The following is a 25,831-nucleotide window of genomic DNA, read 5'->3' as shown; positions in this document are numbered from 1 at the left end:
AGAAACAGAAGAACAGCAATATAAAAATGACTAAAAATGGGTAAAATCTCTCAGTGATTACAGACGGTAACTATTTCTCTCCTGCTGAGCCAGATTTTACACAAAGATATTAAAAGCAGCATTTCAAGAAACATGACACAGATTCAAATCCAAAATGGGAGGAAGTACACAGAAACAGTGCAGGAATTATGAATACAGGAATATAGGCCCACCTTCTAGTTCTGTAAGAGCTCCTCACTTTTTTTTTTTTTTTTTTTTTTTTTTAACTTTGTATCATTTTAGTCATCAAAATGTGAAGATTAAGCCCACAGGGACCTGTGAGACCAAAAGAATAGTATTTTTCCAATACCAGGATTTCAAACAAGGGTGTTTTTTTTTTCTTCTTCTTTTTTTTTTTTTTTTTATTAAATTAACAGCAGTGCAGACATGGGAAAAGCGTTCTTAATCAGACTAGATTGCCAGTCATTTTCCTCATAAAACACTTCAGCATGCATCACTTAATACCACTACTAGCATATTCTGGAGACATTTCTTCAGGATAAATGTATATTTTTTAGTCCTAGGAAACTGTGTGACCTTATTTGTCATTATGATATACTTCTTGCAATTTAAATTGGGAGATGAGGAGGGAAATCATCTAAGGGAAAATTCTGAGGTAGTTTAGCTCTGAAACACAAGAATATTCTAACAAATCTTTTCAGCATGTAGTTTTGTCTGCCACAAGTGTTCCCATGTGTTTTCTTCTTTAAAAGGCATTAGAATATTTATTACAGGCAACCATCTTTCCACAGTTTTGCCGTAATTTACATAGTGCTCATAGAGGGGCTTTTAGAACTTCTTCTTTCAGCAGAAAGTGCACACAAAAAATAACATTATGACACTAATGATATTAAAAATAACAAGATCTTTTTACATTCTGGAAATATTAAATTATATATTACTTGACCAACTTTGTAGCCTTCTACAATGAGTTTACTAGGTTCATGGATGAGGGGAAAAGAATGTATGTTAATTAACTTAAATAAGGGTTTTCACACTTTCCTCCATAACACCCTCATAGATGAGCCCACAAAGTATAGGCTTCTTAAGTTGGCTAAATGGCCAGGCTCAGAGGTTTGTGATCGGTGACACAAAGTTCAGCTGGAGGCAAATCACTGGTGGTATATGCCAGGTGTCAATACCAGGTCCAGTCCTGATTAACGTCTTCATTAAAGACCTAGACGATGGGGCAGAATGTGCCATCAGCAGTTTCACTAATGATATAAAACTGGGAGGAGTGACTGATATGCTGGATGATTGCACTGCACCACCACTGGTCAGAGAGGAATCTCATGAAGTTCAGCTAGAAGAAATGAAAGTATTGCATCTGGGGAGCAGAAACCCAATGCATCAGTAAACACTGAGGCTGACCAGTTGGAAAGCAGCTCTGTGGAGAAGGCCTTGGGGGTGCAGCTGACCACAAGCCAACAATGCATCCTTGTGGCAAAGCTTAACAACATAGCTAGAGCTGCATTAGAACGAGCATTGCCAGGTCAAAGGAGGTGGTCCTTCCTCTCTACTCTGGAGTGCTGGGCTCAATTCTGGTCTCCCCAGAGATACTGCTTTATGCCTTAGTTTCAAGGCAGATTTATGCCTCCTGTTTGAATGTAACAATAAAAACTCAACTAGCCAAGCAGGCTAGGTTAGTAACTATGAGAAAAAAAATAATAATCTGGAGCAAAAATTCAAGTATCCTGAATAATTTCTAAAGACAGCATGAAATGTTGCTTAAAGTGCAGCAGGTAACAGATAAGCAAAGATTGTTTCAATGTTGTGGTCTGAATATCTGAAGATATTCTGCTAGTATCTGAAAACATCATTGAAGCATAAATCTTTTATAACTTCACACCTATGTAACTGATAGAAACCTTATAAACCTTGAAATCTTCCATAGTAAAATGAATGGTAAAATGCAAGGAAAAACACTAATGCAATGCAAGGGTAACATTTTAAAAGAAAACAGTGTGCAGAGGAAGGATATTTATGTCACCATGAGAATCACAGAATCACAGAATCACAGAATTTTATTTTTTGCGCCTGTTTTTCTCTGTGTTTAAATATTTGATCCTAAAGTTCCATTAAAGAGTTTTTGTTTGTCAGTCAAACTTGAATTTGATTTTAATTTCAGTTCTAACTTTCACGGTTGTTTTTGTTCTTAACACAAAACACCATGGCTTAGTTTTGCTAAAGGAGTGTAAGAGATAACATCTCAACATGTACTCCTCCTGACTACAGGACACTGTAGATTATCAGCACCTGTTTTATTCTAAATTCTAAATGTAGTATAGACAGGTAACACTAGGATTTAAGTAATATAGAAGACACTGCAGCCAAAAAACAAACAAACAAACAGTCATTAAGAGAGAATTACAACCTGCCTTCAGAAATAATAATTTTATTAAATCTGGCATAGAGAAAGCAATCACAACTGGGAATTTAAGCTCAGGTTTCCAAATATGTTTTTCTCCTTTGAAGAACTTGTGTGTTTTCCTCAGATTTTCTTTTTCCTCTCTCCTTCTCAAAACAAAACCAAACAAGCAAAAACCAACAACAGGAAAAAAAAAAAAAAAAAAAAAAAGAAGACCCTTTTAAAATGTTTGACTGAAATACTGAAATTAGAAGGGCCTTCTTATTTGTTTTGCGAAGGTATGTTGAAGGTATTTGGGAAACCAACTTCACCTTACTATGGCCAGGTCAAAGTCAAAAGTCACCATGGAAAGAAAGTAGTACCTACAGAAAGTGACTTCTGCCCCTTATATCATATGCTTATGTTCAGATGGATCCCTTGTTCTTAATGCTTATGTTTTCAATACAATTCATAGTGCTTATATATATTAAAAAAAATAATGCACAGAGTAAATTATTATGTTTAACTTAAATATTTAACATGCTTCATGAGCACACAATGAAGCATACAGTGATGTAATTTTTAGACTGTTTTTTTTTTGTATAGACAATCCAGCATTAAGCTGTGCAGATATGTACAAAATCTTTCTTGGTTTATTTGGAATACCTGCCTGTCCCCTGTGTCAGCACCATATGAAAAGCCAAAGGCAGAGAATAAAAGGTTCATTTCTTTCCTCTTAATCAAACCTGTCTGTAAAGCATGAATACTGTGTGCAAATGCTACTATTTGGTTGATTTAGACAGAAGTCTTACCACATGCAGGAGGAGTCCAGTGTTTTCATGGCAAGAATTTCTACCTCTAAGCTCACGCTCCAAAGAAAGTTTGCTTTGCTTTTTGTCTGACAGTGAAACATGATTCTGTTTAATGCGGTATGACTACAGTTACACAGTGGGAGATTATAGACAATGAGAAAATTTCTAGCTAATGGCTCTCTTCTACAAAGAACAGAGAACTGATACTTGCAGAACAAAACTGGTAATAAGGTATGACTAGCATGCTGTACTGGTACTAATATTTTTACAAAAGCCAGCAAATTGGTGCAGTTCAACATGGAGATAACAAAAAGAATGCTTTACAGTATCCAGGATCTGGTCAGGTAGAAGTAAGTTATGATGTTTCCTTGCTATTTAGCCAGAAACAGTGAAAGTGTCTGCCAAAATTCATAGTTTCCCATTCTCTTGGGTTTCTTCTTCTGTTCCAAAAGCTATAGATACAGTACAGGACTCTTATTCACATATTTTCTTCCCGTGAAATCAAGGAGCAGTAGAGGCATGGTGTCTTGACCCAAACACTAACCTGGGAGCAGGAAAATGCTCCTGCTCTTTATAGGCAGTAAATAAGTTTAATCACATCAGCAAGTAATACTATTCCCTCCCTTGAGTTATGAGGGCACTCACTAGGAAGAATGGAGGTGTATACTAGTTTCTGCTTTGTTGACTGCTCAATATTAAGTATTTAAATATTCAGCAATATTGACATTAATCAGCACAGATGCTTCTCTCTGAAGAACACTTCAATTACTGTGCAACAGGGTTGCTCCCTGTCATGTTTTTGTCTGTGATAGAGTTAATTTTCTTTTTTGAGGCTTATATGATGCAGTATTTTGGATTTTTGATGAAAAAAAAAAAACATTGTTCGATGGGTGATTTCCAAATGAAGCAAAGCAGCAGCTGCAGCAAGATGCGGCAAATAAGCTATAACGTCAGTACATTCAGGAATCTGATGTTCAGAACTGAAGTTTTATCTTCAAGCTAATCAGACAAAGAATGCCCTTGACTCCACACACTTGGTCTCTTGCACTCTGCCTGAAGGCCATACTTAACAAAACACAGGCACTGATACTTCTGACTTTGTTTTGTAGGAAAAGGACACCTTATGCCCCCAGCTCCAGAAGAGCATTTATGATCATAATGAGAGAACTGAGGAAGGTGTCTCCATGCTTAATTTTCCTATAACAATATGATCTAGGACAAGCTGGCTCTTTATCTGTTTTGTCCTACTAACCTGCTCTTTAGGTAGTGAGTTGGCTTGAGTATATTCCATTCTTAAGGGCTGACATCTCAGCCTATACAGCCTATCTATAGGCCTATACAGCCTATCTATAATCTTCTGTAGATGTAATTCTAGTTCTTGTGATAATTCTCCTAATTCTGTATCATCTGGTAGAAAAAATAAAGTTCTCCTTCTCATTTAATCTCATGAAACTTTTTAAAAGTTTCATAAATGTCACACTCCTGGAAGACAGCAAAGATCAGCATCAGCACCCAAAAGTCGACTATAAGAATCATACATCAACCAAGTAGACCAAAATCTTTGCTAAATGCTAGTTTGAAACTTAATTTAGATGAAAAAGGAGAATAGAATCACTTGTTGCAAAAGTTGTTCCATGCCAAAACCTGTCTTGCTATCCAGACACAGAAAATAAAAATTGGAGACTAGATTGGCTGAAATGGATGTGACATAAATTATGCAACTAAGTTTTATCTGGAGTTCCATGCCTTTGTTTTATTAGTTCATGCAGTCATTATTATGTTTTGTTTTGTTTTTAATTTACTAACATCCTGCCCTCTTTAGAGTCACAAATGTCACATGAATCAATGTCTTTATCAGGATGAAAGGCAGGGAAATTCTTAATACTGATTTTCATAATATTTTTTGTCTGAAAAAAATAAAATAAATTTGGAAAGCCCACAGACTCAGCAACAGTTCTTTCTTTGTGGCCTTTGATAAGTCAAATGCCTTTAGTTGCAATTTTTTTCAGCTGACCTGGCTGTTGTAAAAATAAAAAAAGCTATGTAAGTAGGAAGCAGGTGCATATATATTAAACTATAATAACTAAATATCAATATTTTCTTATACCACTATAATACTTAAATACTAATTATATTATATAATACTTAAAATGTAATAAGGGACAGACATTTAATTAAATATATTAATAAACGTATAGTGACTGTCTGAAGTTCTGTTCTTATATGTATACACACACACACACATTTATTCAAAAACTATGTGTGGCTGCTAGGGAAAGAGAAAAATTCAAAAATAAAACAGTTCCAATCTAAAGTCATCTAGAGTTGAAAAGAGTTTTGCAGGAATTCAGTTTGCCATCTTAGATATAAACAGCACTCAAACTGCTGGCAATAGCATAACATAAACTTTTATAACTGAAATTATCCACTTCATAAATTCCTTATTTAGTTAAACACCTGCATGAATCTGACACGTTACTTCAGCATTAGTGAGTGAATAGTTCTTCTCAGCATCAATACTATACATTCTAGCTAAATATTTATCAAATGCATTATATATTGCACAAACCCTATCACAGAAAAATGCCAAGACAGTATAAGGAAGTGAGAGAATACTCCAATAACTAGGATGCCCTGTAATTGCCCACAGATTGCTGCAAAATATTAAACAAACTGGTAAATCTCATAGCTAGCAGTAAAAGAAACCTGATTAGTCTGAATGATGAAGCTACATCTGGAAGAAATATAAACCAGATTCCCCACTGTGATCACTATGTCCTCCTTTTCATTATCAATTCTGTTACGCAAAACACCAGCCAGCAAAAACTTCTATATGATGAAAATGGAACTGCTGACACTTCAGTAGCATGAGGCATTGTGCAGCCATGCTATCTTTGCTTACCATCTGTCGAGCACCCACTAGTGCCATCACTGGAACAATAACGCATTTCAATCCTTTGCCTTCCCACCTCTAGCAAATTTGGGTCAGGCAAGCGTGCTTTGCAGGTATATCGGAATCGTTGTTCATAGTGGCCACCATTGTCTGAAATATTGACTGGAGTCCAAGGTGTCCAAGGAGTTGTCTTTTTTAACTCTGGACAGGCATTGGTGTTACAAGGCTGATATTCCTGAAAGAAAATGGTCATAGTGATTACAATCATTAGACATGACTTAAAAAAAATAAGCTCAAAGCAGACAAAGAAAAGTCAATCAATAATAATAATAAATATATTTTTCCATTGTTTCCAATGGCAGTGATCACCAATAAACTTTTAATGCTAATCTCAAAGTGAAAGTGTTTTATTCTGCATTTATGCAAACACCGTATTACACTAATAGAAGCTATAATATACTAGTACAAATTAGATCTATAAGATACATATACGATCTTTAAGATCTATTTGACATGTAAAAAAAAAGTAAGCAGAAAACTATGAATTTCCTTTATAAAGTAATATCCCCAAATAAGGTATAGCTAAATATTTTAAAGCTTTTAATTACAAGGAATTCTGATAAACTTCAAATTAAAAAACAAACCAGTGAATAATTTCTTGGTAAAATCTAGTGGCATATAAATAAGCAAACCACTGTACATTTTGTGTATAATATGATTTTTGAGAGGAAAATGGACAAAAAATATCTTTCATCTGCCTACCTGTGGTGCATATTACCCACAATGCCCTGCACTGCTAAACCTATCAGAAGAAGCAAATTCCTTGTAGACTGATTCACATCAAAGGAAACAGACTACACATAAGAAACAAACAAACACAGAATTGTCAATTTTCTTATTAGACAAATGGATCAAAAGACAATATATTTCTTCTGAGGAGTACCATCAAAATCTATAGGTCCCACCATTCACCTACCAGATCACAACATGCATCTGATGCAATGCAAACATTTTGTAAATTATATGGATGAAATTAAACAACTATTAAATGTCAGAACAAGTTTACATTGACAAATTATTAAAGACAAAAAGAAATAGGCACCAATGGAACAACAATTTTAAAACAAGTTCACTACCTGTGACCTCTTAGAGAGCTCCTTAGATGAGGGTACCTATTGAAAAGGAGCCTAGGAACTTAGTTAGTAATTCCACTAGATACTATAAACTACAGACACACTAGAAATAATAGTTATATGACATACTATAATAATCTCCTTCTTCAGTAACCCCAGCTGATTCTACCATGTTCCACCAGGCAATTGATTACCTGCTCCTCTCCTTCAATGGAGATAACAGCCTTTTTATCTCAGACTTTATTTAGTCTGCTATCTCTTCTGGTATTAAATGGTCTAACTTATAAGCACATCTAATTAGTCTGAAAGTAATTGCTCTCAACCTGTATTTTGGTTTAAATTCTATGTTGCTATTCCAGATCTGAAACAAACTTGTTCGCCTGAAAGCTTTTCTAATTTTTCTATCTATTGCAGTTGGAATAAGAATTACTCCCCAGAAACTCCCACTCCATTAACACGGCAAGGCCCTGGAGAACCCAGATCTGTGTTCAAGAGTCATACAGTATGAGGCAAGAAGGACTTTTATTTTGTGGCAAACTTCCTGGTTTCATAATTTTGTATTATTTCAGGCAAGAAAGAGATCTTAGATTTTCCAAAGCCATTAAATTTTTGCTAGATGCTCTATCTTATGCTGTGTTTCAGCTGGACTACTTTTGTTCACTCCTCAAGGCTGTACAAAGTCCCTTTCCAGTTTAAAATCTGGCAATCACTATATTAGTGACCACATTCAGGAAACATCTATGAAAGAGGATCCCCTCAAAGTGCAGAGGACTGTATTAACCTTTTCAAAATCCGAGTTTCAGCCTCGACTTGTTTCTTGATCAGAAGACAGCAAAGAACAAGCAAACTCTCTCACTCTGCATATAGCAGGGGAAATGACTCCTTTATGCAACTGTTTAACTCACATTTTACTGTATCACATATGTTTTATGTAATGTTTTATTTGATGTAAAGACTGAGAACAAAACATGTGTGACTGCTTTCCTCACGGCACATGAACTGTTAAAAAGAACTCATAAAATTAACAGATCCCAGGAACAGCCAGAAGCACCCAGCTTGCCATCCCAGCGGCTTATTCACCTGTAACGTGCAGTCCTCTCCATCAGCTGGGTTACGGTGCATCTTTCAAGCAAAATTAACTTTCCTTTTTTTTTATTTTTTCTCTCTTTCTTTTTTTAAAAGACATCTAGCACTGACAACTCTATCACCTCCTGTTACACTATTTAGTAATCCTCAGAACTAGCAAATTTCAAGTTAATTCAAGGCTGCATTTTCCCCTTAATTTAATTTTTCAGTCACCGAATTTTGTTGTGCCTTTATCAACAATATTGACCTTGTCCTGTACCTACAAATATATTTTTCATGCCGAAGCAGTCATACATAATGATAAACTAAACTGAAATTTTTAAAACTTTGCATTTTAAAATTGATCTGCAGGTCCTGTGAATTCTTATATTTCCCTTTTGACATACCTCTTTATATTTCTTAAGACTGGACAAAATTTGAATTGTCACTCCAGAAGCAGTCTTATCTTTACAGCATGCACATGGAATCATGACATTTTTCTACTGGACAGTCTGACTTTAAAACATACATTATTACATTAGTACTTTTTCCTTTAATAGCACTGCACAAAGAGCTTAAGTAGACCCAATTATCTCTGATAACCTGTTGTTTTCTACATCATAGCTTTACAACTTCATATAGCTTCCTATCCCACATAAAAGTATGGTGTTTGGCAATATTAAGATATGTTTTATTAGCTTCTGCAATTGTCTACCATATTATTTACTACCTCAAGAATCTATGCCATGATCAAACTTCACAGAAGATGTCTTATATCACTGTCTAGACTGTTGATAAAAATGTTAAGTGCTATTGACCCAAGAAGTGATTCCAGGCAGACCCTGCTAAAAACATCCCCAGTCATTTATATCTGTCCATTAACACCACATTTTTCAATTTGTCAGTGAGCCAGTTCTTATTCCATTTAACGTTTGCCATGGAGCTCAGTTTTTCAAATCAAAGATTTTCCTGTTGTGAAGGCAAATGCCTTGGAAAAATTCAATGTCAATCCGGAAGAAGTGTTGTATTATGTGCAAATATCTCAAAATTCAAACTTTTTATCTAGTAGTATATAAGCAAGAATAATTCAATCAGTAAAGTAGATTCTACAAGGTTAGTTTCAGCACAGCTATTTCACAGTGGTATAGAAGTCTCAGTTCCTTGTTTGCTGTTGATTTTTGTATTTTTCAATCAAAAATAAAGTTGCTAGAAATGGGAAGTGTTTCTGACGTGGATATGGTGTAGACAGGTGAAAGTCATGAAAAACAGTGTGAGACTTATGCAATTAACCAATTCTCAATTAAAAATAAGCAAAGGAGGAAGCAGTTAATTTAGTGGTAATGTTCTGAATATTGCCGCTAATACACTTCTCAGATGCCATCTGAATAATCTCTTTTTTAAAAAAATTCAAGCATATTACTGTCTCTTAGACTTTTACCCCTAGTTCAAATTTGTTTTTATCAATTTCCTTAGGAAACTATGCTAAAATCTAACCTGTATTTGAAACAAAATTCTTCATATATATGTATATAATTCTTCATATATATATATATACACATAATTAGATAATATGTTCTATTTCAATTTACATTGCACATACTATGGAGAGAATTATCTCCTTACAGACTCTTATGTCTTCGGTGTATACAGTAGGTTGAATACACTTCTTTTGTTCTTATTTGTGTTTTTCTTTCTCATCTGTTGATGTGAGAGACAAGGCAGTTAAATCAACATTAACAGCCCATTCAAATATACTTGGCCCAACAGTTATGTTTTATGATTTACTTTTTATATATAGTATTCTTAAATATTATTTTGGAATCACTGAGCAGTCTACTGGTTAAAAATACTTGTAAATTGTTTGCTCTTTGTTCCATCCTGCCACGCTTCGGTTTGTCTGGACCAAAAAATTTATTTAATTTTTTCAGAAGATAAAACACCAATGGAAAATAATGTTACTGATTTATAAATTGAATAGTCTAGTGTTTCATCTGGAACAAGATAGGGCAGCAAGATATAAGAATCTGAGTATCTCAGCCTTCTCCCAAGCTTTGAGTTTGTAACAGTAATATGCAGTTAAAGGAAAGGACAGCTTTCTCATGCAATCAAAACAAAGGTCAAAATGAATGTAACAGCATTATAAAACTCTAGAGAAAACCTGTTTCTGTTTATAGGGATCCTTGTTTACACATCAAAACACACGTTTCCCGAAGGACAAATATACCCTTCCCCTCTTCAAGAACCAAAAGATATCACTGCATTTACCTTGCAGTGGAAATATGTTTAGGAGAATCACTAACTGAATTTGAAAAAGGGAATGTTTCATTTATTTTCATTAAAAACGTCTTATCCCTTTAGTAAGCATTTTCAAACTAAAACAAACAAAAGACAAAAAAAACCCTGTCTTTTTAGGGTTTAAAAAGCCCTGTTCTTAAAACAAATACCATTAGATATACCTTATTTTATTTTCATTTTTCTATTATAGTACTATTTGAAAAGCATGACCTAAAAGAACACCCAAACCACATCAAATCTGTCGTTAAAGTTGTTAAGCAAAACATCTTCTACACTGTAAACTTCACAGCTGTACTTAAAAAATAAAAACCTAAAAGACTTTTAAGATCTCCACTGTATTTTCATCACACAAAGAGCAATCTATATCCTAGTTTATAGGCAGTATTTTAGCTTCAGTTGACATCAATGGGAAAAGTTCTATTGATTTCAGTGGAGACAGGGCTTCAGAGACTGTCGCTGCACACAGAAGCAATCCTGTAGTGCTGTACAGTAAGGGTAGGTAAGCTGTGTTCATAAAGGATTTTTAAAAATATTTTGATGGATAGACGGAGGAAAAACATTTTACCCTATTCAAAAGGAACATGCTTCTTTTGAAGTGAATGAATTTCTTTTTTGGATGCAAACACTGACTGAGCACAACCTTTTGTTTTTATTTTGTATACTTTAAACAAAACAAATGGAAAAAAAAAAAAAAAAACAAAAACCAAAAGGGAATTAAAAGCTGAATTTGTAACCATTTTCCCTGGAGGAGTTCAGGTCTAGCTGGGCAGGTCATCAGATTGTGAGAGTTCAGCACTCACATTCTGCCTATGCTTTATTTAGCTAAGAAAAGTTCCTGCAATCTTCATCTCGTCTCATAAAACAATTAAGCTTTGTACAAAGAATTGAAGTACTTATGTTATAAATATCGAATTACGGAGTGAAGAAAGTCACCACTTTCCCCTTTTTCTACTTTTTTTTTTTTTTTTTTTTGTCAAATGAGTCAAGTTTTTATAAAGGAAATTAAAAAAAAAATAAAATAAAAAGATCAATCAATCATGAGTAACTTAACTGAATATCTCAAAGGGATAAAGGCTGGTAGGAGCACCTTCAGCTCCACATCAGCCACAAAACTGCCCAGTGTCATTGAGAAAGTGACATTTTTATTTTTAAGTAGTGCTGCTTGGATGCTCACATTCATACTGGCACCTGAGAACCAGTTAGGGTGATAAAAGTTCATTTCATACATTATGTATATTACATTCCTAATAGTGTAACAGTCCATTTAAAAGCATGATATTTGTAATTAACTCATATTCAAAATGAAACTAGAAATGTCTAATGAAGAAGTAGTTCTTTATTCCGACACAGATTTCAAGACAATATAGAAAGAGTTTATTAATAAGATGTTGATTTAGATTCTTCCAAACCTAACACATTTATGGACCTGCACCACAGTTGACCACCCTACCCAAATGCACCAAGAAAATCAGATTGTTATAATTGTTATGTGATACAGGACAGGATAATTTTATTTTATTTTATTTTATTTTTTATAAATAACCAAACACATCAAGAATTTATACGTATTTTTGCACACTGCTAGTAGAAAAATGAAAAGTAAAACCACAGTAAATCCAGAGCAACAAGTCTGCCTGCTGACAGCTTAATTTGTACCAATCCTTCAAGTGTCACTGGTGCAATCCCATCGCAACTACTGAAGAAGCCTACTTCTAAATGCTGTGTGCAGCACAGCCTGTTAACACAGTACCCTTCCTCTCCTCTCCACACCCATTTAACACTTGCATGGTCAGACTATGAACACTCTGGAGCAGAAGATGTTTTGGGCTGCCTCTTTGCTAGCCTTTGGATGATGGGATACTGGTTCATCATTAAAGCATTCAGGTACCAAAACAACAATAATGCTATAACGCTTTGGAAGCTAGATTCTTGCTATGGGAGACAACCAATTTTCAGTCCAACAGTTTCAAACCCCTCAGTGAATTGCAAGTCAACACAAGGGGACTGCAACCATGCTGTGTTTCCCTGACTGCTAAGGCAGGAAACGGCTCCAAGCTATGATCACAATGGTAACTAAGAAGTGTAAACAAGATGAAAAAAATAATAATCCATTCTCAGTGGTGATATCTTCTCAATATCTTAAAGCCAGTCAAAAATCTGGCTAGTGGAATTTACTGTCAGTTTTCAAACTAAGACTGAAGTGTATTTAAAATGTAATGTGTTTCATTGCAATTCATTGGAAGTTTGGTTACAGCTGTGTCATCTGGTACTTGCAAGCAAGTATTGAGTATTGAATATTCAGAATTCTATGTCTTGAACAGGCTGAAACTACAAACTTTTGAATGTGTTTGAAGTCCACAAAGGGAACCAGAATTTTATCTCTGGTCAGCCTGTTCCTTTGTAGTATAGGGTAACATGGAATTCCAGGCTTCTCTTACAAAGTTAGCCATCGATTCTCCTTGGATGAAGAGTACTTTCTACATTTTGCCCACAATGATATAATCCTCCCATAAATTACTCTGTTCCTTTCATTGTTGGGGCACTGAAGATACTGAAAGCATTGCTAACCATTAGGAGACAAGCAATGCCTCTTAAAATGTATGGCCTAAACAGAAAACTCCTCCTCTCATTCCTCCTTCTCTTCTACTCTACCCATGGTCTATGAAATGCCTCACAACTTGGATGAGCTGTGCAACATGCTCTGAAGGATTGTATATTCAGCTACACCCAGGAACATGGAAAAGAGTATTCCCTTGACTGATTTAAAAATAAAAAATTGTATTTTCATTATTCTACCACATTCAAGCACTTATGTTCTTTTTTGTATCTGTGTACACCACTAATTTTAAGCATCACATTTAAGCAGCTTTGTCAGTTATGTACTTACTAGGAACTTGCCACTAATTAAGAATCAATGATATCAAATTGCCATCCTAAACACTGATAAGTAATTGTCGAGGCCTTTAAAATCATTGTATCGGCTTAAAAGTACCCGGGGCAGGAAGCTGATGCATCTAGTAAAATAAGGTGATTAAGTTAAAACATTACTGATACTGAGAGTGTGTCCCATCCTTCAACTGAGGATTATTCTTTTGCACAACAGTTATTCATTAGGGGATTGGTGTCCAGGGTTCACGTGCTCTAGTTAAGAGTCAGAAGTCTGATCGCAAGTTCCCCTTTATCTATCTGGGGCTTGGCAAGCTGTATCATGACCACAGATTGCTGTGTGCCTCCTGTTCTAGCAGCTCTGCTGTGGGATGGAAACCTCTGGAAGAGGGGATTAGAAGATGGGGACAAGATCATCTAAACCTGCTAAACTTCAGTAAGCCTAGAGGTGTCTGTAAAAGAACTAAGGGCTCAGTTATTTTTGCCCTGCATGTTGTGTGGTGTCATTTAGACTGCTGCAAAGCCTGCACAAAGGAAATAAAATATATTACTGAGTTGATGAAAACAGAACACTCAGGACAGCAAATAATGAAGGCTGTAAAGCTGAAGGGATTGTCCACCTATAAATGACTGCATGGATTTACTGAAACTGATTCAAGTGATTTCAGTTAAGCAGGCAATGTATTGCCATGTAGTGAAGGTCTCAACTGCAGCAGGTAAGACATGACCTCCAAATATGAGTGACAACATGAAAAGTAGATGGTGAAATATAAATATAATTAAAGGCAAATGATGTGTAACTTACACATGAATCAAAATGATTTTTTCAGCGTTTATATCAGAACTTAAAACTAGTGTGTAAACACGAGCTTTGAAACCTGTATTTCTACATTGAATTACGAAGAGAGGGAATTTCAGCTTTACCTTTAAAATTAAGAAGGGACTAGTTTTGAAAGGCAAAATTTGAAGGTACAATTTGAAAATATCAGTGAAAGGAACATAGCTACCTGCAGGCTGTGATTTTTCTTACCTGATGACTCAGTACTTCACCAGTGGGGAAAAGGGGGTTGTTCAAAATTCCTTTTGGGGGGTATGCTCAGCTTATTGTAATCAATTGAGTTGCTGCAGCTTAGTGCATTACCAACTCAGCTGGATCATGCTAATGATCTGTGCATGTGGCTTTAGCTATTACAAATGCAGAAGAAGGTGGATTAAGTCAGACAGATAAGGGGTGATTTACTCTGCTGTAATAACTCAATTGTTTGCAATTAGCTCCACATACTCTTACTGAGAAGCTTAACTTTTTCACACAGGCCCTACAATTCCTGACAAAAATCGCTCTTAAATTGCTGAAATAGTTATTATTAACTATTAAACTTAAAAATGCATTTTTTTTTAATAGCTGGAAAGCATGGCTATCCAAGTATTTATTAACTGAGAGTAAGAACATTAGAAGATAATCCAACAGTCAAAAAGGCACAAAAAGGCTGTCAACTCCTCAATTATAGAGACTGCTGTTTTGTAAATTCTGCAAATCTGCTCCCTCATATAAATTACCTTGATTTCTATTCTACAGCATAGCTTTTCCTTCCTGTAGGCTTCTAAAAATAATGAGAGCTTGAAAAGGAGACCCCCTCAACAGCAATTTAAATTATTAAAAGTGGAAGCAAATCTGGGACTTCAATATAGTTTTGACAGATAATGCTGGAGTTGCTTCACTTTGTGACTTACAAAGAATTGGGCCCTTAGATTTCTGATTCTTAGGTTCAGCTGTTACTAACTAGTCATTGTGCCTTTTCCTGAATTTAGCAATGGGAAAAGTCTGCAAACAAATTTTGGTTTGCTTTGTTTGCTACCATGGAGCAGTGACTCTACAGATTGATAAAGCAATGTGTAATTGTGAAACAAGAAGGACCTGGGAGTGATGGTGGACAGTCGGCTGAATATGAGCCAGCAGTGTGCTCAGGTAGCCAAGAAGGCCAACGGCATCCTGGCTTGTATCAGAAACAGTGTGACCAGCAGGGCTAGGGAGGTGATCGTCCCCCTGTACTCAGCTCTGGTGAGGCCGCACCTCGAGTACTGTGTTCAGTTTTGGGCCCCTCGCTACAAGAAGGACATCGAGGTGCTTGAGCGGGTGCAGAGAAGGGCGACGAAACTGGTGAGGGGCCTGGAGAACAAGTCCTACGAGGAGCGGCTGAGGGAGCTGGGCTTGTTCAGCCTGGAGAAGAGGAGGCTCAGGGGCGACCTTATTGCTCTTTACAGATACCTTAAAGGAGGCTGTAGAGAGGTGGGGGTTGGCCTGTTCTCCCACGTGCCTGGTGACAGGACGAGGAGCACATTTTCTGAGATTGTTTTTTGTTTGTTCATAGCTATTTATTATATGATCAGTGCAGCCTTATATAAAGTTAGTGCTTATATGAACCTGTGGGTGATCATTATTCTGATTTCCTGCAATTATACGATCTTCTACGGTCAGCTGAACTTTCACATTTTAAGCTGAGGGCAAAAATGAAACTACCAGTCATTGGTACATGTCGTGGTTTAACCCGGCTGGCAGCTAAACACCACGCAGCCGTTCGCTCACCCTCCCCCCTCCCTCTCTGGGACGGGGGAGAGGGATGGAAAGTGAAGCCCGTGAGTTGAGATAATCACAGAATCACAGAATCACAGAATCACAGAATCACAGAATCACAGAATTTTCTAGGTTGGAAGAGACCTCAAGGTCATCGAGTCCAACCTCCAACCTAACGCTAACAGCCCTCCACTAAACCATATCCCTAAGCTCTACATCTAAGCGTCTTTTGAAGACTTCCAGGGATGGTGACTCCACCACTTCCCTGGGCAGCCTGTTCCAATGCCTCACAACCCTTTCTGTAAAGAAGTTCTTCCTAACATCTAACCTAAAACTCCCCTGGCTCAACTTAAGCCCATTCCCCCTCGTCCTGTCACCAGGCACGTGGGAGAACAGGCCAACCCCCACCTCTCTACAGCCTCCTTTAAGGTATCTGTAAAGAGCAATAAGGTCGCCCCTGAGCCTCCTCTTCTCCAGGCTGAACAAGCCCAGCTCCCTCAGCCGCTCCTCGTAGGACTTGTTCTCCAGGCCCCTCACCAGTTTCGTCGCCCTTCTCTGCACCCGCTCAAGCACCTCGATGTCCTTCTTGTAGCGAGGGGCCCAAAACTGAACACAGTACTCGAGGTGCGGCCTCACCAGAGCTGAGTACAGGGGGACGATCACCTCCCTAGCCCTGCTGGTCACGCTGTTCCTAATACAAGCCAGGATGCCGTTGGCCTTCTTGGCCACCTGAGCACACTGCTGGCTCATATTCAGCCGACTGTCCACCATCACTCCCAGGTCCTTCTCTGCCTGGCAGCTCTCTAACCATTTCTCTCCCAGCCTGTAGCTCTGCTTGGGGTTATTGCGCCCCAGGTGCAGGACCCGGCACTTGGCCTTGTTAAACTTCATGCAGTTGACCTCAGCCCATCGGTCCAGCCTATCCAGATCCTCCTGCAGAGCTTTCCTACCCTCAAGCAGATCGACACACGCACCTAACTTGGTGTCATCTGCGAACTTACTGAGGGTGCACTCGATGCCCTCGTCCAGATCATCGATGAAGATATTAAAGAGGACCGGCCCCAGCACCGAGCCCTGGGGGACGCCACTAGTGACTGGCCTCCAACTGGACTTGGCTCCATTCACCACGACTCTTTGGGCCCGGCTATCCAGCCAGTTTCTAACCCAACGAAGCGTGCGCCAGTCCAAGCCAAGAGCAGCCAGTTTCTTGAGGAGAATGCTGTGGGAGACGGTGTCAAAAGCCTTGCTGAAGTCAAGGTAGACCACATCCACAGCCTTTCCCTCATCCACCCAGCGCGTCACTCTGTCATAGAAGGAGATCAGGTTCGTCAGGCATGACCTGCCTTTCATAAAGCCATGCTGACTGGGCCTGATCGCCTGCTTCCCCTTCAAGTGCTGCATGATGACTCTCAGGAGGATCTGCTCCATGAGCTTTCCTGGCACTGAGGTCAAACTGACAGGCCTGTAGTTTCCTGGGTCTGCCCTCCGGCCCTTCTTGTAGATGGGCGTCACGTTTGCTAGCCGCCAGTCGATTGGGACCTCCCCCGATAGCCAGGACTGTTGATAAATGATGGACAGCGGCTTGGCCAGCTCCTCTGCCAGTTCCCTCAGTACCCTTGGGACTAAAGACAGTTTAATAAGACAGGAAAATAATAATAATAATAATAATAATAATAATAATAATAATACAATGATGATAATAGTACTACTACTAATAATATGTACAAACAAGTGATGCACAATGCAATTGCTCACCACCCGCTGACCGATGCCCAGCTTAACCCCGAGCAGTCCGGCCCCCTCCCCCCGGCTAGCCACCCCTATATATTGTTCAGCATGACGTCAGATGGTATGGAATACCCCTTTGGCTAGTTCGGGTCACCTGTCCTGGGTCTGTCCCCTCCCAGCTCTTACTGCACCCCCAGTCTGCCTGTTGGCAGGACAGAGCAAAAGTCTGAGGTGTCCTTGGCTTGGTATAAGCACTGCTCTGCAACAATTAAAACATCGGGGTGTTATCAGCACTCTTCTCATCCTAAGCCAAAACACAGCATTCCACCAGCTACTAGGAAGAAAATTAATTCTGTTCTAACTGAAACCAGGACAGTACATCAATACAGAGCTGAAAGTATGAAATTATTAACTGCTTGTGAATTCATTTAGAGAACCAGTACTCAACTGCAGCTTGTCTTATTTTTTTTTCTCTCTCTTTTAAAGATTTATGAGCTGTGCTTTGTACAAAAATGGAACCAAAATTTGAGAGAGCCGATGTTGGAAAGAGATGAAGTCTGGCTTTGCTCTGAAAATCTGATTACTTTAATATTCTTACTGTGTTTTTCTTTCTAAAGAATGATTTAAATGGTATACAAATCACTGGGGAAAAATAAAATCCTGTAATGTCACCACTCCTGAGATAACACTGTAAATGTTAGAGCAGCTGTTAAATGACAAATGCCATGAACTTTGACTCAGACTTGCCAGTACGGACCCAGGAGCTGCAGTAAAAAACAGAACTGCTTGTTCAAATGCATTAAGCTGTGCAATTATTAAAATCCACCAAAATCAGATTTAGTCACACAAGTGAGAGACATTCAATGATTGTGATGATCTATACCTTTTGATAAAGGCAGCAGAAAATGTATGTGTTGTACTTCTGAAAACAAAGCTACTTAGAACGTAATCTGAATATGGATTTGGAATCCTGATGAAGGCATCATTTTGGCAAAATATGGCTACCAGATAGCTGTCCAGAACTGGATGGACTGTTGTCTCCAGAAACTCCAAACATTTGGATCTGCTAGGAGGCAAGTCAAATTAATCTGTATGTGAACATCTACATCTTCATATCTCAGAGGCCACACTGGTCTTCTGTAAATGAGTGAAAGCGAAAAACACAAATACAACCTGCACATCATTCTTTCAAGCAATTTTTTTTCTTTTTCTAAATGGTGATGGAATGGACAGCACATGTGGAAAATGGGTATAGCAAGTAGGTTAAAAAAAAAAAAAAAGCTATAATCCTCATTTTCAGGCCTTGACCCAAACACACTGAAGCGAGCAGTAGTATAACTGAACTTGAAGTGCACTTGAGTGCAATTTAATACTTTATCACACCACAGACATCTGCCTTTCCCCGGGGCAGAAGCTACAGCAGAACTGACAGGAGTGATGTGTGTCCACACCTCGATCATTGCTGCTACAGTTGAATGTATAAGCATAAAACTATCTTCACTCATAGCTCGTAATCACTTGGACCAGGAAGCACAGCAACTGAGATGCACATGCATTTGCTTCTGCCAACTCCACTATGGGAAAATATGACCTCTAGCAAATGGGGACAGCTGAGCTGTGAGCTGCTTAAATCGCCCTAGCAAGCATCAGTGTAACTCATCTCTCAGAGTCTGTGACTAAGCGGGCAAAAAATAAGAATGGAAAAGGCAATCCAAATAAAAGCATAACATTTTACAGGTTGCCTGGTTGAAAAGCAGGTACCCAGATAGAGACATATGAAAAATATGCCTGTAATAAATGTAACCTCAAATGACATACACACATTCACGGGTTTGTGTTTACCTGTTCAGAAAGTGCAACTGCCCAGTCAAACATACATATAAAATTGTCCATATTTTTTTCAAGAGTGGATATCAACATCCCAGAACTTGCATCCTTAATACTGGAAATATATCTTCCACTTTCATGCAGATGTTTCAGATCCCCTTTGGCTTCTCAAAAAGCAACACGTGCCTATGTTTAGGCAAGCTGAATCCTGCCTTTGGGTTTCCCAGTGGAGCTTGCAACAAAAACATGTGCCAGTACATGCACACACACACAGCAATCTGTTCTAGGCAAAGTATGTGATGCTGCTCCCAGGGATTTATGCAAAGAAACATCTCTTCCTTCTGCGTGACTTATATGCTATGATGGATGTACATACTGTGAAGAAACCAAGCCTTTCAAAAGATCAGGATGCACAGAAACAGAGCAACGATGTGTTGACTGAGGAATAAGTGGGCAGGCATTTTTTGCAGGCATGTCAGAACTGAATCTCCTGTTGATTTATATAACTGCTTCACATTTTCCATTTAATTTGCAGCAATCTAAAAAACTGCCTGTAAATCAATTCCTCTCTCATAACACTATTTTTAGCTTTTTTAATATTGTTGGTTTTATATAAAGTTTGTTTAGAAAGGGCTTAATCCATCTATGTTTTATTTTTGGAACTGTGGTTGCAAATAAAACATTTTTTGATCTCCAGCCAATTCCTGATAAGACAGATGTTTCTAAAATAAATAAATAAATATAAATAAATAAACACCCCACCCACCAAAAAAAAAAAAAAAAAAGGACTAATTGATATTTTCTATTTCCAGACTGAGGAAGTAAAATGCAGAAATAGCTGTGTACTTCCTTTCCAGATGAGGTTTTAATTGACTATAGTCTGTGTGGTTGCGGTCAGAACTGCTCTGCTGCTCTGGGAAAATTCCTTAGGAGAGGATTGTAGCCCTTTTATTTTATACCTTATTGGAAGTCTCAGCAAAAAGGCAAAGAACTCCATTGGAGCAAGGTGTCATTGCTAGAGACATTCAAGCCAAAAAGTTAAACATGAAAACAAAAGGAGAAAGTGATTACAGACTGTACAAACACAGGAATTAAAAAACTGTGTCAATGAAAATAAACTGACTAGGAAAAGAGCATGGCTTCCCAGGAAAATTAAATCAAAGCAGCTTCAAATAAAGCATTTTATGAGTTTCAACAAGGTGGATGTAATATTGGTGTAGGGGATGGTTGGACTAGATGATCTTGGATACCTTAATGATTCCATAATTCTAACAGTATTCTCTCTTAACAAAATACTCATCAGAGTGCTTAAAGAAAAACTTTACCACTTAATGCACATATAGAATCCTTCACTTCTCTTTACGCTCAGCAATTCTCATCTCACATCTTATCCCAAAACAAATCTCTGCATGCCAGCTTTGCCCCACTTCTTATCGTAAAAGTCACATAACCTCATTTATGAAAGGAAGAAAGGAGATGACAGTGGAATGATTTACACTGCAGTGATCAAACTGGAGAAAAAAAGTCAGTGAATGTCATCTACCAAAACTATTCTTTTCAACAAACCAGAAAAAAAGGCATAAATAGCTACAAGTTATGAAAGTCGGGTTAAATGCCAAAGACTGAAAAATTTAACAGTGATTGAGAGCTTAGGATAATGAAGCTGCAGACTGTCACTGGGTAGTAGTGTTGTGTTTTCTTATCAAAGAAATATGTAGACCCACATCAAAATTATTGGAAAAGCAAGGGCTGGGTAACACATGATGTCTATTTCAGTAATTACTAGCAATATGGAGAGGGCTCACTGCCAGTAACTGTGCAAACACGTCTGGAATACACAAGTCAAACTCTAGGGGCTGAATTTTAGGTCAGAATGGGTGCTCTGAATGTATACTGTATACTTTATAATATAGGCTTCATTTTGACAGCTCAGTAAGCATACTATCAACTCCTTGGCATTTTAAGGCCAATGATATTAGTAGCTGGAAAATAAAAATGTTAGCTATAGACTGCAAATTCCTTTTTATAGGAAAATAGTAAGTATTTTGTATTCACATTGTGCTTTTAAATTAGAAATGTCAGGCCATTTATGAAGAGTTCTGGCTTATCAAACAGAGCTCTGAAGGCAGATTGCTGAGCACAGCACCATTGGAGCTGGCTAATTGAAGACCCCTGTCCTTCAGGATGAATAGGAAGCAATGGAGGCTCACCAAAGGGAGTCCATTTGGGAAAGACTAGGCAGAGATGCAAAAGGCAGCTCAAAGTTGTCCATTTGGAAAGGGAAAACTACAACAAAGTTTTGTTGTTGTTTGTTTGCTTGTTTGTTTTTATCCTTTGGAAAAGCTAGTTAGCAATACTTTTGTCTTTCCACTGATCAAAGATCCACAATAACACTTTTCATCAAAATGTACAAGTTCGGAGAAAGAGAAGTCTTTCTTGTAGATGCCCAGAAAAAAAGGCAACACAAATAATAGCAGTAATGGTAGAAAGGAAAAGGATATAAAGACAATGTTCCAGAACATTGGTAGGATGGGCAATCTGCTTGGTTTTTATTTTTTCCTTAAGAATTCTAAGAGAAGAATCTTAAAGAGGGGTGGGGGGTAGGGTTTAGATTAAAGGTAACAAATGTAATAAATAGAAGTTAACGAGACTAAGTTGAGTTTGTATACCCATAGACAGTTGTTAATGTGACTGTATAAAATAAAAGCAGCAATATCTGAAGAAATTTCACTATTAAGAAAATGCAGGTGTTTGGCAAGAATTTGAGGGTGAAAGCATGAAGAAACAAGCAGATTGCAGGATCCCAAGGGATAGGAAAGAATGAAGATGACAGAATGTCGTTTTCATTAAATCCCTTACTTCACAGAATAAAATTATCACAAGCCTTAAAGTGAAGACTCAAATGACTTTTTTAATGACAACAAATTCACCTACTTATACCACTGAAGTTTTTAAAGAGCGTACAAAATGGTTCTAAAGCTTTTAATTTTCTAGTTTGTTAAATTCAAAAAGGTGTGCAATATGGGACTCCAGTTTTGGTCAACATGTAGCAAGTCTCACGACGTCTTGCTTCTCAGCAAGATGTAGGTGTTTTACTAAGTACTTCAGCAGCAGTGATGAGGTACAGAAGGTGAGACATGCATGCTATGCAATTAGCTCTTGGTTTATAAAAGCAATCACTCTGCAGACACTGAATGATATACAGGTTCTCTGTGCTAATGGATCCCAATATAATATGAAACCTAAGAATTTCAACCAGGGTTATTTGTGTGGCAGTGGAGAGGCATTAGAGGGATACCTAAAGTATTTCAGTAAGGAGGAACAATACATGCGAGTTTACTACAGATTTAAGGTGTAAAAATCATGCATCATGACACTACCTTCTTATTCACAGGATCAAGCATTGGTTAGATGCATTACTTCAATACCTGCTATTTGGACACAGAACCCTTTGTTTGTTTATTTTACATCCCATAAAAGAAAAGTAATAACTTTGTAACTGTTATGCCACCTAAGATGGCATCGGTATCTCTCCTTAAATGGATGGGTTTGTGGGAAGTCACAGCTTTGAAGCTACTTTTCCTTGAACTGCAGCTGATGTAGACAAGACGTTTCTAAAGTTATGCAAGTGCTTTTTTAACCCCAATGACAAATAAAAAAAAGCTAATGTGAAGTCTCTGATTTCATGAAATGGAAAGTTCACTACACTTCCCCTTTGGAAGAATCTGTGGTGGATGCATAATGGTAATTTATTTTTTTTCAAGGACTCTTGACAGAAACAGTCTGAGGTGACATGGCTTTACTATGCTCAGAAGGGAACAAATATTTTATTTGGTACATGGGGCTGTTTCAAAGAGCTTTTAGCTCCTTACTTGGCTGCAGGATCTATAATCACATGGCTGTTCACATCTCAGACAAACACATTATGCATTATAGACAATGCAAATAATTTTTATAGGATTCACTGACATTAAACCTCCAAAAAAAAAATTACATCGTTCAGTATTTCAAGTATAAGTATGTTCTCATTTCAAATGAGAACAACTTCAAATACTTTACATGCCCCTCTTTCCTTCCATCGGTTTAGCCTCACAGAATCTATCTTAACACAAGAGGCAGCTGAGATAGAGACCAATTCTCATGCTATAGTAGTACTAGATTTTGTTATTCCTCAAGTCCTAAAGTTGTGTTTTATCTGAAAAAGCCCCCTGCTTCCTTTTTTCTACCAAGAGTAGGAAGGAAAAGTAGGTGCACAGATCAGATGCATTTCTAACTAAACAAAGCAACTCCTTGCTATTGGGTCGCATGGATTTAAACGAACACCAAGTTCAGATTTCTTTGAGAGTCTTTTAATGATGTCCCACATGCTCCTTTTATACACTGAAGATTATTAATTTAAAAAAAAAAAAAAAAAAAAAAAAGGTCAGCACAGGAGTTTAAGAACAGTAGTAAGGAGAGCAATGTATTTCATATATACTTGAGTGATAAAAAGAAGGATCTAGCTTGGAGGGGTTTCGATCATAACATGATGTTAAGATTATGTCTTAATGCAGTATATTATATATTATAATATATTATTTCTGGCAAAGGGGATGCAAATGAGACCTGTCTGGCATCAGAGACAACGAGTCAATGCAATCTATGATGACTGCATTTGATCAGGGGAGTTATCTACTTAACAGTTAAATAAGAATCCCTGAATGGTTTGAGTTGGAAGGAACCTTAAACGCCAAGTTTAAGGTTAAAGACCTGCTAAAGAGACTTTAAGACTTAAAGTCTTTAACACTTAAAGACCAGTTGCAACCCCCTGCCATGGGCAGGGACACCTCTCACCAGCCCAGGATGCCCAAAGCCCCATCCAACCTAGTCTTGAACACCTTCAGGCATGGGGCATCCACAGTTTCTCTGGGCAACCTCTGCCAGTGTTTCACCATCCTCTGAGTGAAGAATTTTTTCCTTCTAAACTTGCCCTTCTAAAACTGCTAACCCTTGTCCTGTTGCTACACTTCCAGATAAAGAGTCTCTGCAGTGATGAGCCTTCCCCTGCAAGGACTAAAAAAAGCAGATGTATCTTTATTTGCCTATGGGATAAGAGTACTATCCAGCATTAACAATGAGAAGCTCATGACATAAGTGTGTAATTTATTCTAGTGGACGTGAAGGGTTCTGCATACATTCCAGAAGCAGAAGTCCTATTTTAAGTCAAGGTCCCTATCACAAACACTAGCTGAAATGGGATTTCTGAAACACTGATGTGAATACTGAGAGATTCATTATACTGAATTGAAATTATATTATTTCATTATATTGAAATACTGAAAATCCGATGTGTTTTGTTTTCTTTTCCTGTGTACGGCAAGTACAATCTGGCATTCCAATATGGCCCATTTAAAGTGTGATCATAACTCAACCACTAACTTGTTTCCTAGCTTTGTACCTCTGTAAATATGAAGTCACCATTATTCATAAAAGGCCACAGGTTTTTCATTAAGCTAACGATCCTGGCTTCAGGACTTGCTGGGCTTTGTCTGTGCTTGTCTTGGCCTGCCTGGAGATTTGTTTTTCGGATGTAACAGCAGTTATCTAATGACCAGATCTATATTACCTGCTTTGTTTTAACTTTTCATTAGCTTTGCATAACTGTATGATGTAATGTCTGTAGTGATATATATTTTGTAACTAATATGTATTTGTAACATGTAGTTACTGTGGGCAGGACGACCTATTAGGCCTTGTAATACAACACAGCACAGAAGAGCACCAGAAGCTTTGAGAGAACAGGTAGAGGACAATACCTGAGGTCCAGGGGCTATAAACAACCCACAGATGGCCAATTACTGGTCATTAAAGGAATGCGACCTCAGGAGGTCACCAATTGCCAAATTTTAGAGGTAGCAAAGATAACAAGAACAAGCATCCAACATATGTTAAACACAGCATATACAGTAAATTCAGACACAATATAGGCTTGCAGAATAATAGGCTAAGTGTATAGACACTATAGAAAATATAAAAATTATCCCAGACAGATCCTAAAGTGAAAAGAAAGAAACTATCAGCATCACACCTCTTCTGCCAAGGGACTGGGGGTACTGACCAGTTGCTGTATACCCATGCACAGACTGAAAACATCACCCTTAACACAGAGAGGGACAGTGGGAGAGCAAGCCTAAGGGAGAGACACTAAACAGACAGTGTATACATCTTACTTGCACATAATTTAAACTATTTGAT

The 25,831-nt window shown here is 37.7% G+C and overlaps 1 protein-coding gene across 10 annotated transcripts in view; it reads right to left on the bottom strand.

Moving 5' to 3' along the window:
• The window catches only part of SEMA5A (semaphorin 5A), a 342,620-nt gene that overhangs the window by 27,392 nt on the left and 289,397 nt on the right, over positions 1 to 25,831 (bottom strand). For all 10 annotated transcript variants that reach the window (XM_084508663.1, XM_084508658.1, XM_084508661.1 and 7 more), the window contains one exon: positions 6,101 to 6,326. In XM_084508663.1, the coding sequence (XP_084364789.1) occupies positions 6,101 to 6,326 (226 nt within the window). The remainder of the gene's footprint in view (positions 1 to 6,100; positions 6,327 to 25,831) is intronic.

This window comes from Aythya ferina, assembly GCF_964211825.1.
Source record: "Aythya ferina genome assembly, chromosome: 2".
In the NCBI taxonomy this organism is placed as follows: domain Eukaryota; kingdom Metazoa; phylum Chordata; class Aves; order Anseriformes; family Anatidae; genus Aythya; species Aythya ferina.
The sequence above is the reverse complement of the archived record's forward strand: the minus strand, read 5'-3'. Positions and strand labels throughout refer to the sequence as shown.